A 14,631-nucleotide genomic window follows, 5' to 3' on the forward strand; every position below is an offset into this window, starting at 1 on the left:
TATGTGACAAATGACAAAAAGAAAAAGATACTGCATTCACAAAAGGTGTTTTAAGAACGTTACAGCTGGCAACAATCATTAGAAGCCATAGAGACTGAAACCATTATTTCACAGAAGAGAAAACCAAAGGCCAGAGATGTTCTGTGATTTTTCCAAGAGCACACAGCTCGTTGGAGCCAGAACCAGGACTAGAATAAAGATCTTCTGACTCCAGTTCGAGGCTCTTTGCTGCTACCAAAGGCTGCCTGGTCAACATTTCTGTTTATATGCTAGACCTTGATTCTTGGTGAAATAACAAGCTTATGAGAATGAAAATAATCAAACAAGTTCATTTTATAGGTTTGACCTTTACTTTTTATCTCAACTCTGACATTCCTTTCAATGAAGAACATAAGTGTGTTGGTCTAGAAAAGTGCATATGTATACAATTATGAATAATTGGGGGGACTTGAAAGTAGGAGCAGTTTGGTGGGTTGTTACTAATGCAGAGAAAAGGTGCAACTAAATATAAAGCTGTCTATTTTTCTTGTTGTATAGATGATGGGTATAAATTAGCACTAATTACTTATTTTTTTTAATCATTCCAGATGGTTAAAGGTTAAAAAGTTTTTCCAAGGATTAGTGTTGTATTGAAATTGTTAAAATAAATTATACATGCCAGTCTGTATACATGTGATTGTAATTTTCTTTTTTCTTTCAGAATTTACATATCAGACTAAAGATGCTGCTACAGGAACTGCTTCTATAATTGTCAATAATGAAGGTAAGTGTTTTGCATATTGGAGTGTCATTTCATAAGACAGTGTATTTCCAGAGATAGATCAGAAGCATCATCAATTTTTACCATAATCCTATGGACCTCTTACTATAGCCACCACTCAAGGCCTAAAACATAGTTTTTCCAATCCAAATGTAAATGTGTTTCCCTTTATTTATACTTCTCACGTTGATTGTTTAGATCAATTTTCAGACGATTTTCAAAATTGTCTCTCCAATATATATGAAATTGCCTCAAAATAATATGTATAGGCTGTAATGTCCCCATTACCCTTCAGGTGAACTTATAATTGACATTTGTCTCTAAAAGCAGTCAAGCATTCATCTGTCATTTCAGTTACACTAGGTAAATAAATGTAAATAGGTGCAAAGAAAAGTTTGATGAGTCATATTTATAGAATGTGTTCTGAGCAAATGGCAGCAACTAATTACATCCAACTTATCGTTAGTGTTCAATTTTGTCTGTTCTTTCAACAGCAATCAAATCGCAAAAGTCTATATATACAAGTAAGTCTGCCACAAGGCTTTACCATAGCTGATACATGTATCTTTTAAAATAGTAATTGGGCCTGGCACAGTGGCTCACACCTGTAATGCCAATGCTTTGAGAGGCTAAAGTGGAAGGATCACTTGAGGCCAGGAGTTCAAGGCTGCAGTGAGCCACAGTCCCACCACTGCACTTCAGCCTGCATGATAGACTGAGACCCTGACTCTAAATAGATAAATGAATGAGTGAATGAATAAATGAATTAATGAATCAAAACAGTGGCTGAGCGTGGTGGCTTATGCCTATAATCTCAGCACTTTGGGAGGCCAAGGCGGGTGGATCATTTGAGGTCAGGAGTTCAAGACCAGCCTGACCAACATGGTGAAACCCCGTTTCTACTAAAAAATGCAAAAACAATTAGCCGGGCCTGGTGGCACATGCCTGTAATCTCAGCTACTCAGGAGACTGAGGCAGGAGAATCGCTTGAACTCAACGAGGCGGAGGTTGCAGTGAGCCAAGATCTGGTGACTACACTCCAGCCTGGGCAACAGAGCAAGACTCTGTCTCAAAAAAAAAAAAAAATAGTAACAACCTTCAAGTCAGGTTTTCATAATTTCTGCCAACTGTTTTAATTATAAAAATACCTACATAAGATTTTTTAAAATCAGAATCAGTATTCAGAAGGACCAAGCATTTCGTGGGGCACCTAGGACAGAGCCTCATGTGTTGTGGACAGTGTGCATTTTATTAAATTAGGATTTGTCACAATGTGTCTTTTATTTATAATGCAGTTTGCAGGATCATTTCTCACAGAAAGTACAGTATTTTTAACTCAACTTTAGTGATTCCAAGTTGCAATAATAATGATATGTTTCACCTAAAGGTAGTAGATAAAAGTTTTCATTCTAACTATAGAAAGCCTGTGTTCATTTAAGCTACCTTTTAAGTAATTATTCCTGCCAACAGCAGCTCATTCCTTGTCTTAAACCTATTTTGTAGTTGTTGTTGTTCTAGGAATATCCTCAAGTTCTCTTTCTTATTTATGAACAAAATCTGCATTTTCCATGCAAAAATATAATGTAATAGTGTGTGTCAAGTGCCTATTTGGTAGACCTTGCCTGGTTTACAGTGTACAGTAATGCCCTCAAGAGTATAGGTGGTAACAAAAGAATTCAGACAAATACACAGAGATGGGACAATCAGTTCCCTTAAACGAAGGAGTGAGTTTGCAAGTTTAGTCTTGACAAGTTAAATTTGAGGCATGAACAAGCTAGCCATATGGCATTGTCCATCAGAAAGCTATAGTCTTGGGCTTGTTGCTCAGCAGCTAAGGCCAGGCCAAAAATTTGGATCTGGGAGACAGCAACATGGAAGTAGCAGTTGACTCCAACAGAGAAAATGAGGTCACTGAAGAAAATGAAGGAGAGATGCTGTCTTTCAGCAAGTAGGTACTTTGAATTTTTCCAGGACTGAGGTTAGGTTTATGCTGAACCATCCCCACTTTATTAAGTCTTCCTCGTGGCCAAAAAACACGTCTCTGGTAAGATGATAGGATAGAATTTGTTCTCTGTTGAGAGGTGATTTTAGGTCATGTCTATACAAGATCAGCACGAGCAGCCTGGAGCACAGAAAATGCCTGCTACAACTCATTCCTCCAGATCAGTGTTGTCCAATAAAAATAAAATGCAAGCCACATGTGGAATTTTAAATTGTCTAGTAGCCACATTTTAAAAAGTAAAAAGGAACAGGTAAATTTAACTTAGGCAATATATTTAACCCAATATGTCCAAAATATTATCATTACAGTGTGTAATCAAAAATTTATCTTGGCTGGGCGCAGTGGCTCATGCCTGTAATCGTAGCACTTTGGGAGGCTAAGGCAGGTGGATCACATGAGGTCAGGAGTTCGAGACTAACCTGGCCAACATAGTGAAACCCCGTCTCTACTAAAAATGCAAAAAAACATTAGCCAGGCGTGGTGGCACACCCCTGCAATACCAGCTACTTAGGAGGCTTAGGTGGGAGGGTTGATTGAAGAACCCAGGAGGTGGAGACTGCAGTGAGCCAAGATTGCACGACTGCACTCCAGCCTGGGCAACAGAGGGAGACCCAAAAATTTATCTTACTTTTTTTTTAATTTTTAAAATGGTAAGAAGGAATGGATATTTTACCTTATTATCTTTGAAATCCACTTGTATTTTACTTGAAGCACACCTGAGTGGACTAGCCACATTTCTTTTTTCTTTTTTTTTTCTTTTTTTTTTTTTTTTTGTTGAGACAGAGTCTCACTCACTCTTGCCCAGGCTGAAATACAGCGACGTGACCTCAGGTCACTGCTACCTTTGCCTCCCAGGTTCAAGCAATTCTCACACCTCAGGCTCCCGAGCAGCTGGGACTGCAGGCACATACCACCACGCCCAGCTAATTTTTGTAATTTTAGTAGAGATGGGTTTTCACCATTTGACCAGGCTGGTCTTGAACTCCTGACCTCAAGTGATCTGCCCACCTCGGCCTCCCAAAGTGCTAGAAATTATAGGTATGAGCCACTGTGCCCAGCCAGGACTATCCACATTTCAAATGTTCAATGGCCATGTGGGGCTTGTGCTCATGACTACCATATTGGACAGCACAGCTCTTAAGGGTTCACCTTACAGATGAAATGCACCACCACCCCTCCCTCATTCAGGTGGGATTAGAGACAGCAGGTCCAAGTAATAAGAATATATCAGAATCCTTAGTTCTGTTTCTATTTGATCCATTATAGTATAAGCCAGGTATCCCTCTCTCTTCTATATCTGGTACAATTTTCTCTCTGTTAGATATTTAAAATGTGTTTTGATTGACAGCATCACTTTTTAGAATACCATAGGGTACACATGAACTACTTGTGTACTACAGTGTCATACAAGTTGATTCCTATTTATATTCGTCTCTATGGCATCTGTCATTTAGGATTCAGAACCTTTACCACATACATACACCAGCTATTTTCTGTAGAAGAAATGTTTAAAGTATGTTATATGTCATTTCTCAACTAATATTCTTTATATATAAGAATATTGGGAAAATCTTTTTAAGATTTTGCTTAAGGTGATCAGAATAATGTGAATCTTACAGAGATATTACAAAAGATACATTTGGAACTCAAAATTCAAGCTGAATAACCTAGAAATGTTAAAATTAATACTTACAACACATTTTGTATAATGACTTTACAAGGGTGATTGTATTCATGACACTGCAGAATATCATTGTTTGGCTTTGTTTAGTTTTAATATAAATAGGCAGAATTTCTTTATAGGCCAGAATATCATTGTCATAGTGGCTGGAGCAAATTTACTTTTGAATACGGAGGACCTGAGGGCAGCAGCCAATGTCATTAGTAGAGCCACAGTCGTGGTCTGCCAGCTCGAAATAACTCCAGCAACTTCTTTGGAAGCCCTAACAATGGCCCGCAGGAGTGGAGGTAATTATACAAATTTGTCATTGTTTCTATAAAAGCTTCTATCGCCATCTTAATTAAAGTTAGCCATCTTAATTTTAAGTTAAGCAAAGCAATACTCTTTCTGTAGTAAAATATTCTTTCTTCCATCTGTGAGATTCACAGTCTTGTGGTTCTTGATAATGTTAGAGAACCTTACAAAAGGTTAAAAAAAAACATGAGTAGCATTTCCAAGATCCCTCCATATAAATCTTCAATGTAGTTGGCAGAAATGGTACAAGTAGAATTAGAATTCCTATAATCCCAGCTGCTTAGGAGGCTGAGGTAGAAGAATCGCTTGAACCCAGGAGGTGGAGGTTGCAGTGAGCTGAGATGGCACTGCTGCACTCCAGCCTAGGTGACAAGAGCGAGACTCCATCGCAAAAAAAAAAAAAAAAAAAAAAGAATCCCTGAAGCAGCCGCTTGTCCAAGGTACACATTAGGTGGTGAAATGTTTTCTACTCTGAGAAGCAGAGGTCAAGCTGCATGTCATACATACAAATATATACATACATACAAATACATACCTACAAATACCTACAAATACATACATACATACAAAATAACTGGAGCAGCCCAGTTACTTTTTGACAAACGTCTCTAGGAATTGAAGATTAGATTTTTTTCTCCTTTTCATAAAACTTTATCATTTTCAATAAACAACAAAAGATTGTTTATATGTAATATTTTCTATGTTATCAGTGTCCATGGACATTGCCTCTTTTGTTTGACCTCTGATTTTGGAAATTTTCAAACCTACAAAAGCAGCAGAATTGTACGATGAAATCCATCACCCAGCTTCCAGTTATCAACCTATAGCTAATCTTGATTCATCTGTTCTCCCACTCACTCCTCTTCTCTCGCCTCCAGCAAAAACAGACTTTTTAAGATAATTTCTTTGTTTGCTTCTTTTTCACCACTGACTAGTGGGGAAAGCATCTTCTGAATTAGAATCCCATTTCTGTCCCCGTCAGTCTCGTGGTACTAGCAGAATTACCTGATTTGTCTGAGCCTTGTCAGTAAAATGCATGTAGAAATACTCCATCTGCAGAATTGTTCTAAGGATAGAATAAAATAAAATATGATGCCAAGCATGGTGTAGTACATGGTGGTAAATCCCAATTTTTTTCTCTTCCATCCACTTCTGTCTTTAAAGTTAGGATAATATTCTGATCAAGCATCATTTGGTGAAAAAAATCAAAATAAATAGTAGCCGCTCTAACATGATGACTTCTTGATATTGTGGCAATAGTTGTGTGATTTTTTTAAGAATAAAGTAGAGAATAGAGAACCACGTTGACTTTTTCTCAAGATACAAAACTAAAAAGAAAAAAGAAAAAGAACAGTGTGTATGTGTGTATGTGTTTATATAAGTGATTTCTCCCGAAGTGTACAGTGTTCTACATAGAAATAAATGGAAAATAAGTCAGTGAAATGACTTCGTGGAGAATTTTTAAATGTTCGTCCTGATTTCACAAATTTTCCTCTTGGCAAAATAACATGCTGTGGTAAATTTTCACTGACATTTAGTGTATTTTTAATGGACTTGAAGCTGTCAGAAAGAATTCTAAGCCAAAACCCCTTTGGTTCCATTTTCTCGGAGTGTCACGGTAAAGTCTGATGCTTATGGTTACGCATTCTCTGCACTGTGCCCATCTCAGCAGTGTGATGTGAATACAGGGTGCCACCCTGCTCCTGCTCTTGTCTTTCTTTGTATAGATCAAAGCATATGCTCGTGTAACTTCTCTTTTTTTCCTACTATCCCTTGCTGCTCAGAGATCACTGTTTCCTCTGTCCTAGTCTAGTTGCCTGTTACCTACCCAGCTTGTGAAGGAGAGAAAGGTATGGCAGCCACAGTTGAGGATCTAACCTTTCATAGGTGAGAACAGGTAATCCAGATGGGCAGGCAGCCTACCCTGGGGCTGTCATTGGGTTGGGTCCAGAAAGGCTCCCTCCATCCCCTTCCGTATAGCTCTTCCATTTGGGAGCTGGAGGACCCAGGACAGCAGGAAGGTGGGTAGGTAACAGTGGGTCATAGACCACTTGGCCTACTTCACACTTTTACTAAGAGCCAGCATGCCTCACTATTAATTCTGCGTGAACTTCCTTATATAATAATACCAGAAATAGTAATACCATGCATTTATATGTACTTTACAGCTTATGAAGTACTTTCTTACACATTTTATCGTCAGAAAAACCTTATGACAAAGATATGGCAGGTAGTGTTCTCTCAGATTAACAGTGAGAAGACTGAGACTGAGAAGTTAAGTCATTTGTTCAACCAATGTCACACTTTAAGGAAACCGTGATTTCAGACTCTAAGACCCAAGTTCTGTCTCCTAGTTTAAACTGCACTTCAAACTGCCACAACCCATTGATTCCAACAAACTGAGCCTTTATGAAGAGTATCTCTAGAAAAGTCAAGTCCATAAATGTTAACAGTGTCCAGCACGTGGCCTAAGCTTTATGTGTTTTTCTGCTCAAGAAACAGAGAATAGGCTCTAAAGTGTTTTCAGCACTGTGACCCCAACAGAACACACACATGCACGCACACACACACACACAAACATACATGCACACAAGCACACACACTCATCTGTCCAGAAGTCCTCCAGTCAGGCAGCTTTCTCTGGCCAAGTCAGCTGGTCCCTATTTGGTAGATACTAACCAGATGCAGCTTAGATTCTATTCCATGAGGAGGGTGTGTGTGTGTGTGTGTGTGTGTGTGTGTGTGTGTGTGTGTGTGTGTGTTTGTGTTTGTGTGTAATGCATCATCATTCTCATATGCAAGAAGAGCAGTATCCCAGCACTTTGGGAGGCCAAGGTGGGTGGATCACGAGGTCAGGAGATTGAGACCATCCTAGCTAACACAGTGAAACCCTATCTCTACTCAAAATACAAAAAAATTAGCCGGGCGTGGTGGTGGGTGCCTGTAGTCCCAGCTGCTCAGGAGACTGAGGTGGGAGAATGGTGTGAACCCGGGAGAAAGAACTTGCAGTGAGCCGAGATTGCGCCACTGCACTCCAGCCTGGGCGACAGAGCGAGGCTTCGTCTCAAAAAAAAGAAGAAGAAGATTGGTATAATGAAAGGAGAGCATTGGTTTGAGAATCATGAAATATGGCTTTAAATTCATAATCAATCAGCAAATGGGGGATCTCAGTCAAGTAAGTCAGTTCCTTACTCTGGACGTCACTTTCTTCTTCTGTGAAACCAGAATTGGGCTGACAGCTCTCAGGGTTCTTTCATGTCAATTTGGACTGATCCCAGAGCAGAGTGGGCTTAATGATCTCTTAAGCATTGAGCGCCCTACCCTTTGCCCCAGGAAGCTGCCTATGTGCTGAACAGCATTATTCCATCTTCAAGAAAGATGATAAAGTCATCATTGTCATCATCATCTATGGGTTTTGTTATCACAGTTCCATTATCTTTACTGCTTACAAGTAGTGAATTTTGAATTAAGCACATGTATAACTAGATTATGCTAATATATCAGTTATGAAAATCCAGAGGAAAAGATCCCTACCTCTTTGAATATATTGTCTCAAAACTCTGTCTCTATCAAAATGAAAGCATCGATTTTAAAGACATAGCAGCTACAACACCAAAAATTGGTAGCCCTGTATAGCCCCCATCCTCACCAGGCCACAATGCTATGAGGTAGGCCCACCGAAGAGCCAATGCTGCAGCTGCTTGTGATGAAATTATGCATGTTGGTTCTGGTCTTTATATCCATTTCCAAGCAAATGGAACAGTACATGAACAATTATAAATAATTGAGATTGTAAAATTGCCAAAGTTAAATTATCAGCATGATACAAAGTATCTTTTAATGCCACTTCAGTCCTTTTGCCTTTGGCAAGCAAAACTTCTTGTCTGGTCATCCAGACTTTCACAGTGACATTGTCCAGCACATAGCCCAAGCTTTGAGTGTTTTTGCTGCTCAAGGTCACAGAAAAGAGCCTCTGGAGTAATGGACAGCAAAGCCAGTATTTTGAGTATCCCAACATGCTCTCAGTATCTTCACTTAGGGTGATTTTCTTCCCTGGTTTCTCTGAGCTAATTATTAGGGCCTTCCTAACTGTCCAGCCCCTGCCTTCCATAACAACACCAGAAAGAGTTTCTGCCTCGTTTTCCTGCCTTTTAGCCTATACAACTGCTCCTCCAGGCCTCACCAGTTCCTTACTGACATTATTGTGCTATCCATTAACATGCAGTTAAGATCTTAACTAGGAGTTTAGTTCATCTGACACTACAATTAATAATAATTACTGTCGGGTGCTGCCAGTCACCTCTGCAACTCCAAGTTACTCCATGGTACATTCTGTGTTCTCTAGCTCTGCCTGGTCCCAGGATGACATAATGGCTTCCACCTTGTCTATTACAGATTTGCATTCTTTGATTAGCTGCATCTGCTAATTTATGTTTCTTTTGTCGTGGTAGAGTATGCTTATTTGTGGTAGCACAAGCTGAGAAGAATCCTTTCTCTATGGCATTTACGCTTTTCCTCTAAATTTAGTTACTAGTCAGACTCGAAGCCTAAGTCAGACTCTAAGCCAGTTACTATTGAAGAGTGCTATCCCTCAGTAAAGTACAGGCAAATAAGATTGATTGATTTTTATACTGTATTTACAGTAAAATTATAGAATTCCTTATTCTATCAATTGATACTTAAATTTTAATGTAATTTTTTCCTTAAAATTTGTTTTTATTATGGAAATTTTTAAATATATATAGACATACAGAGAATAGTATGGTAAACCTATCTATACTATCATTTAGCTTCAACAATTACCAACATGTGGCCAGTCTTTTTTTCTACTTTTAAATTCAATCTTTTATTTTAGACACGGTGGGGTACACGTGCGTAATTGTTTTTGTTTTGATTTTGTTTTTCTTGTTTGTTTGAGATAGAGTCTTGCTCTGCCCACCCAGGCTGGAGTGCAGTGGCATGATCTCGGCTCACTGCAGCCTCCACCTCCCAGATTCAAGTGATTCTTATGCCTCAGCCTCCAGAGTAGCCGGGATTACAGGCCTGCACCACCACACCCAGCTAATTTTTGTATTTTTAATAGAGACAGGGCTTTACCATGTTGGCCAGGCTGGTCTTGAACTCCTTACCTTGGGTGATCCGCCTGCCCTAACTTCCCAAAGTACTGGGATTACAGGCATGAGCCACTGTGCCGGGCCCTCATATACAGATTTGTTACATAGGAATATTGCGCCCAGGTAGGGAGCATAGTACCCAATAGGTAGCTTTTCAACCTGTGCCCCTCCCTGCTCCAGTACTCCGTAGTGTCTGTTGTTCCCATCTTTCTCTCCATGCATACTCAATATTTAGCTCCCACTTATAAGTGAATACATGTGGTATTTGGTTTTCTGTTCCTGTTTTAATTTGGTTAGGATTATGGCCTCCAGCTCCATCCATGTTGCTGCCAAGGACATGATTTCATTCTTTTTTATGGCTACATAGTATTCCATGTGTATATGTACCCCATTTTCTTTATCCAGTCTACCATTGATGGGCACCTAGGTTGATTCCATGTCTTTGCTATTGTGACTAGCATGGTGATGAACATACAAGTACATGTTTCTTTTTGGTATAATGATCTGTTTTCCTTTGGGTGTGTACCCAGGCATAGGATTGCTGGATCAAATGGTAGCTCTATTTTAAGTTATTTGAAAATCAATCTCCAAACTGCTTTCTACGTGGCTGAACTAAGTTACATTCCTGCCAACAGTGTATAAGTGTTTCCTTCTCTCTGCAGCCTCACCAGCATCTGTTGTGTTTTGACTGTTTTTTTTTTGTTTTTTTTTTTTTTTGAGATGGAGTCTCACTCTATCACCCAGGCTGCAGTGCAGTGGCACGATCTCGGCTCACTGCAAGCTCCATCTCCTGGATTCACACCATTCTCCTGCCTCAGCCTCCCGAGTGGCTGGGACTACAGGCACCTGCCACCATGCCCAGCTAATATTTTTGTATTTTTAGTAGAGACAGGGTTTCACCGTGTTAGCCAGAATGGTCTCAATCTCCTGACCTCGTGGTCCGCCCGCCTTGGCCTCTCAAAGTGCTGGGATTACAGATGTGAGCCACCACGGCCAGCCCTTGACTTTTTAATAATAGCTGTTTTGATTGGTGGGAGATGGTGTCTCATTATAGTTTGATTGGCATTTCTCTAATGATGAGTGAAATGATGAGTAGTTTTTCATGTTTGTTGGCCCACTCGTATGTCTTCTTTTGAGAAATGTCTGTTCATGTCCTTTGACCATTTTTTAATGGAGTTGTTTTTTACTTGTCGATTTATGTAAGTTCCTCATAGATTCTGCCTATTAGACCTTTGTCAGATGCATAGTTGGCAAATATTTTCTCCCATTCTCTAGGTTTTCTGTTTACTCTATTGACCATTTCTTTTGCTATATGCAGAAGCTGTTTAGTTTAATTTAAAGTCCCACTTGTCAATTTTTGTTTTTGTTACAGTTGCTTTGGGGGACTTAGCCAAAAATTCTTTGCCAATGCTGGTGTCAAAAAGGGTATTTACTAAGCTTTCTTCTAGGATTTTTATAGTTTGAGGTCTTACATTTAAAATATTTAATCCATCTTGAGTTAACTTTTGTATATGGTGAAAGATAAAGGTCTAGTTTATTTCTTCTGCGTATGGTTAGCCAGTATTCCAGCATCATTTATTAAATAGGGAATCTTTTCCCCGTTGCTTGTTTTTGTCGCACATGGCCAGTCTTGTTTTATCTGTATCCTGCCTCATGGCTCCCTACCCCACACTGCCACCTTGGATTATGTTGAAGCAAAACTCAGATGTTACATTTCATTTTTAGTATACCTGTTTTTTGATGTAAGATAATTTTTTTTTTTTTTTTTTTTGAGACAGAGTCTCACTCTGTCACCAGGCTGGAGTGCAGTGGTGTGATCTCAGCTCACCGCACCCTCTGCCTCCCAGGTTCAAGCGATTCTCCTGCCTCAGCCTCCTGAGTAGCTGGGACTACAGGCATGTGCCACCACACCCAGCTAATTTTTGTATTTTTAGTAGAGACAGGGTTTCACCATGTTGGCCAGGATGGCCTTGATCTCTTGACCTTGTGATCTGCCCAACTCAGCCTCCCAAAGTGCTGGGATTACATGCGTGAGCCACTGCACCCGGCCAGATACTGTATGTTTTAAGAGTGTTGTCTTTGCTACATACAGCACTTAACCTGTCGTCAAATTTAGTCCCATCAGTTTTTTATAACTAATGGCTCATTAGTTTAGTGAGAAACCTCTCTGACATTTTTTTCTTCTGTGTAAGTGTATAAATATAAATACACATATAGTTATGTGAGTTTGTTATTTGTTCTTATTAAAAAGGGAGAATAGGCTGGGCATGGTGGCTCACACCTGTAATCTTAGCATTTTGGGAGGCCAAAGTATGAGGATCACTTGAGCCCAGGAATTCAAGAACAGCCTAGGCAACATGGCAAAACCTCATCTCTACCAAAAAAAGAAAAAGAAAAAAATTGCCCAGGCGTGGTGACGGGCACAGTAGTCCCATCTTCTTGGGAGGCTAAGGTGGGGGGATCACTTGAGTCTGGAAAGTGGAGGTTGCAGTGAGCCAAGATTGCACCACTATACTCCAGCCTGGGTGACAGAGCCATCTCAAAAAGTTGGGGGTGGGTAGTACAAAACTGCCTTGTTCACTTATAAATAAATTATAGAAGTCTTTCTTTGACAAACGGAAATCTACTTTACTCTTTTTAACAACTGTAGTGATTTACATCAGGCATGTGTCATAATTCTTTTTTTTTTTTTGAAACAGAGTTTCACTCTTGTTGCGCAGGCTGGAGTGCAATGACGCGATCTCGGCTCACTGCAGCCTCCGCCTCCCAGGTTCAAGTGATTCTCCTGCCCCAGCCTCTAGAGTAGCTGGGATTAAAGTCACGCACCACCATGCCCGGCTAATTTGTGTACTTTTAGTGAAGACAGAGTTTCACCCTGTTGGTCAGGCTGGTCTCAAACTCCTGACCTCAGGTGATCCACCCGCCTCAGCTTCCCAAATTGCTGGGATTACAGGCGTGAGCTATCGAGCCCAGCCTATGTCATAATTTTTTAAACCAATCCCCTTTAATAAATGCATTGGTTTCTTTTTGTGTTTTCTATTGCAAATAGGGCTGTACAAACAACATTGTATATCATCTTTGTATGCTTATGGATTTCTATAGGATGGGTTTAGAAAAGGAATTGCAGGACCAGGCATCTTTTGAGGGAAAAAAATGATTCTTTAAGAATGGCTCGGCCGGGCGCGGTGGCTCAAGCCTATAATCCCAGCACTTTGGGAGGCCGAGACGGGCGGATCACGAGGTCAGGAGATCGAGACCATCCTGGCTAACACTGTGAAACCCCGTCTCTACTAAAAAATACAAAAAACTAGCCGGGCGAGGTGGCGGGCGCCTGTAGTCCCAGCTACTGGGGAGGCTGAGGCAGGAGAATGGCGTAAAACCCGGGAGGCGGAGCTTGTAGTGAGCTGAGATCCGGCCACTGCACTCCAGCCCGGGCGACAGAGCAAGACTCTGTCTCAAAAAAAAATAAAAATAAAAATAAAAATAAAAATAAAAAATAAAAAAAAAAAAGAATGGCTCTACCATGTTGTTCCACACTTGTAGCTTGCTCTAATCCGTGCTCAAATGCTGATGAATGTGCTGGGTGAGCAGTTGTTTCCACTTAATGCTTGAGGAAAATTGGGAACAGTATATTGTTCTGAAAACCTAAAAAGTTTAAGTGATATGTTAGAATACAGGACAATAAGAGTCTTTATGTGTAATTGACATTTCTAAGACCTCTCCGAAGTGAGAGAACCAATGAGAGAGACTGTTGCCAGGCTACAAACTCCAGAAGAAGGCAGAAGAGATGGGTGGACAGGCGGGGGTGTTGGGCTATCTGTAAAGGACAATATAATAATAGTAATAATCCTTTACATTTGTACAGCAGATTAGAGTTTACACTAGGCTTTTACATCCGTTTTCTAATTTAAGCTACACAATAACTCTATACAAAAATCTGAGCAGCCAAAAATATACCATAGAATTTCTGTGGGTGGACATTCTGGATTCTAAAGTAACAAAAATGTGGGAATAGTGTTAGCCTATACTGGACAAGACCCACTGACTGAATCAAAATGCTTAAAATGTTAGGTAAGACCAAGGAAGGTGCAGAAGTAGACTAGATGTCCTCACCAGGCTGAAGTAGTAGACAGTTTTCATTAGCCAGGTGCTGATTAGCATGTCCCCAAGAATGTGGAATGGATTAGTGCCAAGCTGGCTATGTGAGAGCCTCCTGGAGAACTTGTAAACATGCAGATTCCCTGATGTTACCCCCAGAGATTCTGATTCAGTGGGTTTGAGGTCAGCCCTAGAAATCAGGCATTTTCACAAGCTCTCCTAGTGATGCTGATATGCAACCAAGTTTGCAAACCACTGTTCTTGAAGTTTCTGAGAACTGCAGCTAGAGATTTTTACACTATGGGTCTGTAGTCAAATGAGACTACTTAACATGCAAGTCAGTGGACCTGGGTTGAGAAAAAGAAGACTAACCAATCTAGTTGAGTACTCAAGTGAATAAGTGCTTTGACAAAGAAGGAGCTTCCTATGAATGTAATTTCTAAAGACTTGAAATATACATATCTACATTTACAAAGTCCCAAACCAAAGGGTGTTTTAAAATATTGTGAATTGTCACTGAGGCATGTGTAGGTGTGGACAGAGTCCTGGACTAGAGAGGCCGCTTTTTTTAGTTTAAAGTTTTTTTAGAGTTTTTTAGAGTTTAAACTCTGAACTTAAAGCCAGAGGACCTTAAGTAGGGGTCCATCTTAACTGTGTCCCAGTGTATAACCTGAGACGTATG

At 40.1% G+C, this 14,631-nt stretch overlaps 1 protein-coding gene across 2 annotated transcripts in view; it reads left to right on the forward strand.

Moving 5' to 3' along the window:
- Positions 1-14,631, forward strand: part of RBKS (ribokinase) — a 119,509-nt gene that overhangs the window by 41,450 nt on the left and 63,428 nt on the right. For both annotated transcript variants that reach the window (XM_011956296.1, XM_011956297.1), the window contains exons 4-5: positions 701-763; positions 4,566-4,730. In XM_011956296.1, coding sequence (XP_011811686.1) covers positions 701-763; positions 4,566-4,730 — 228 coding nt within the window. The remainder of the gene's footprint in view (positions 1-700; positions 764-4,565; positions 4,731-14,631) is intronic.

This window comes from Colobus angolensis, unplaced genomic scaffold (assembly GCF_000951035.1).
Source record: "Colobus angolensis palliatus isolate OR3802 unplaced genomic scaffold, Cang.pa_1.0 Scaffold413, whole genome shotgun sequence".
NCBI classification, from domain to species: Eukaryota; Metazoa; Chordata; class Mammalia; order Primates; family Cercopithecidae; genus Colobus; species Colobus angolensis.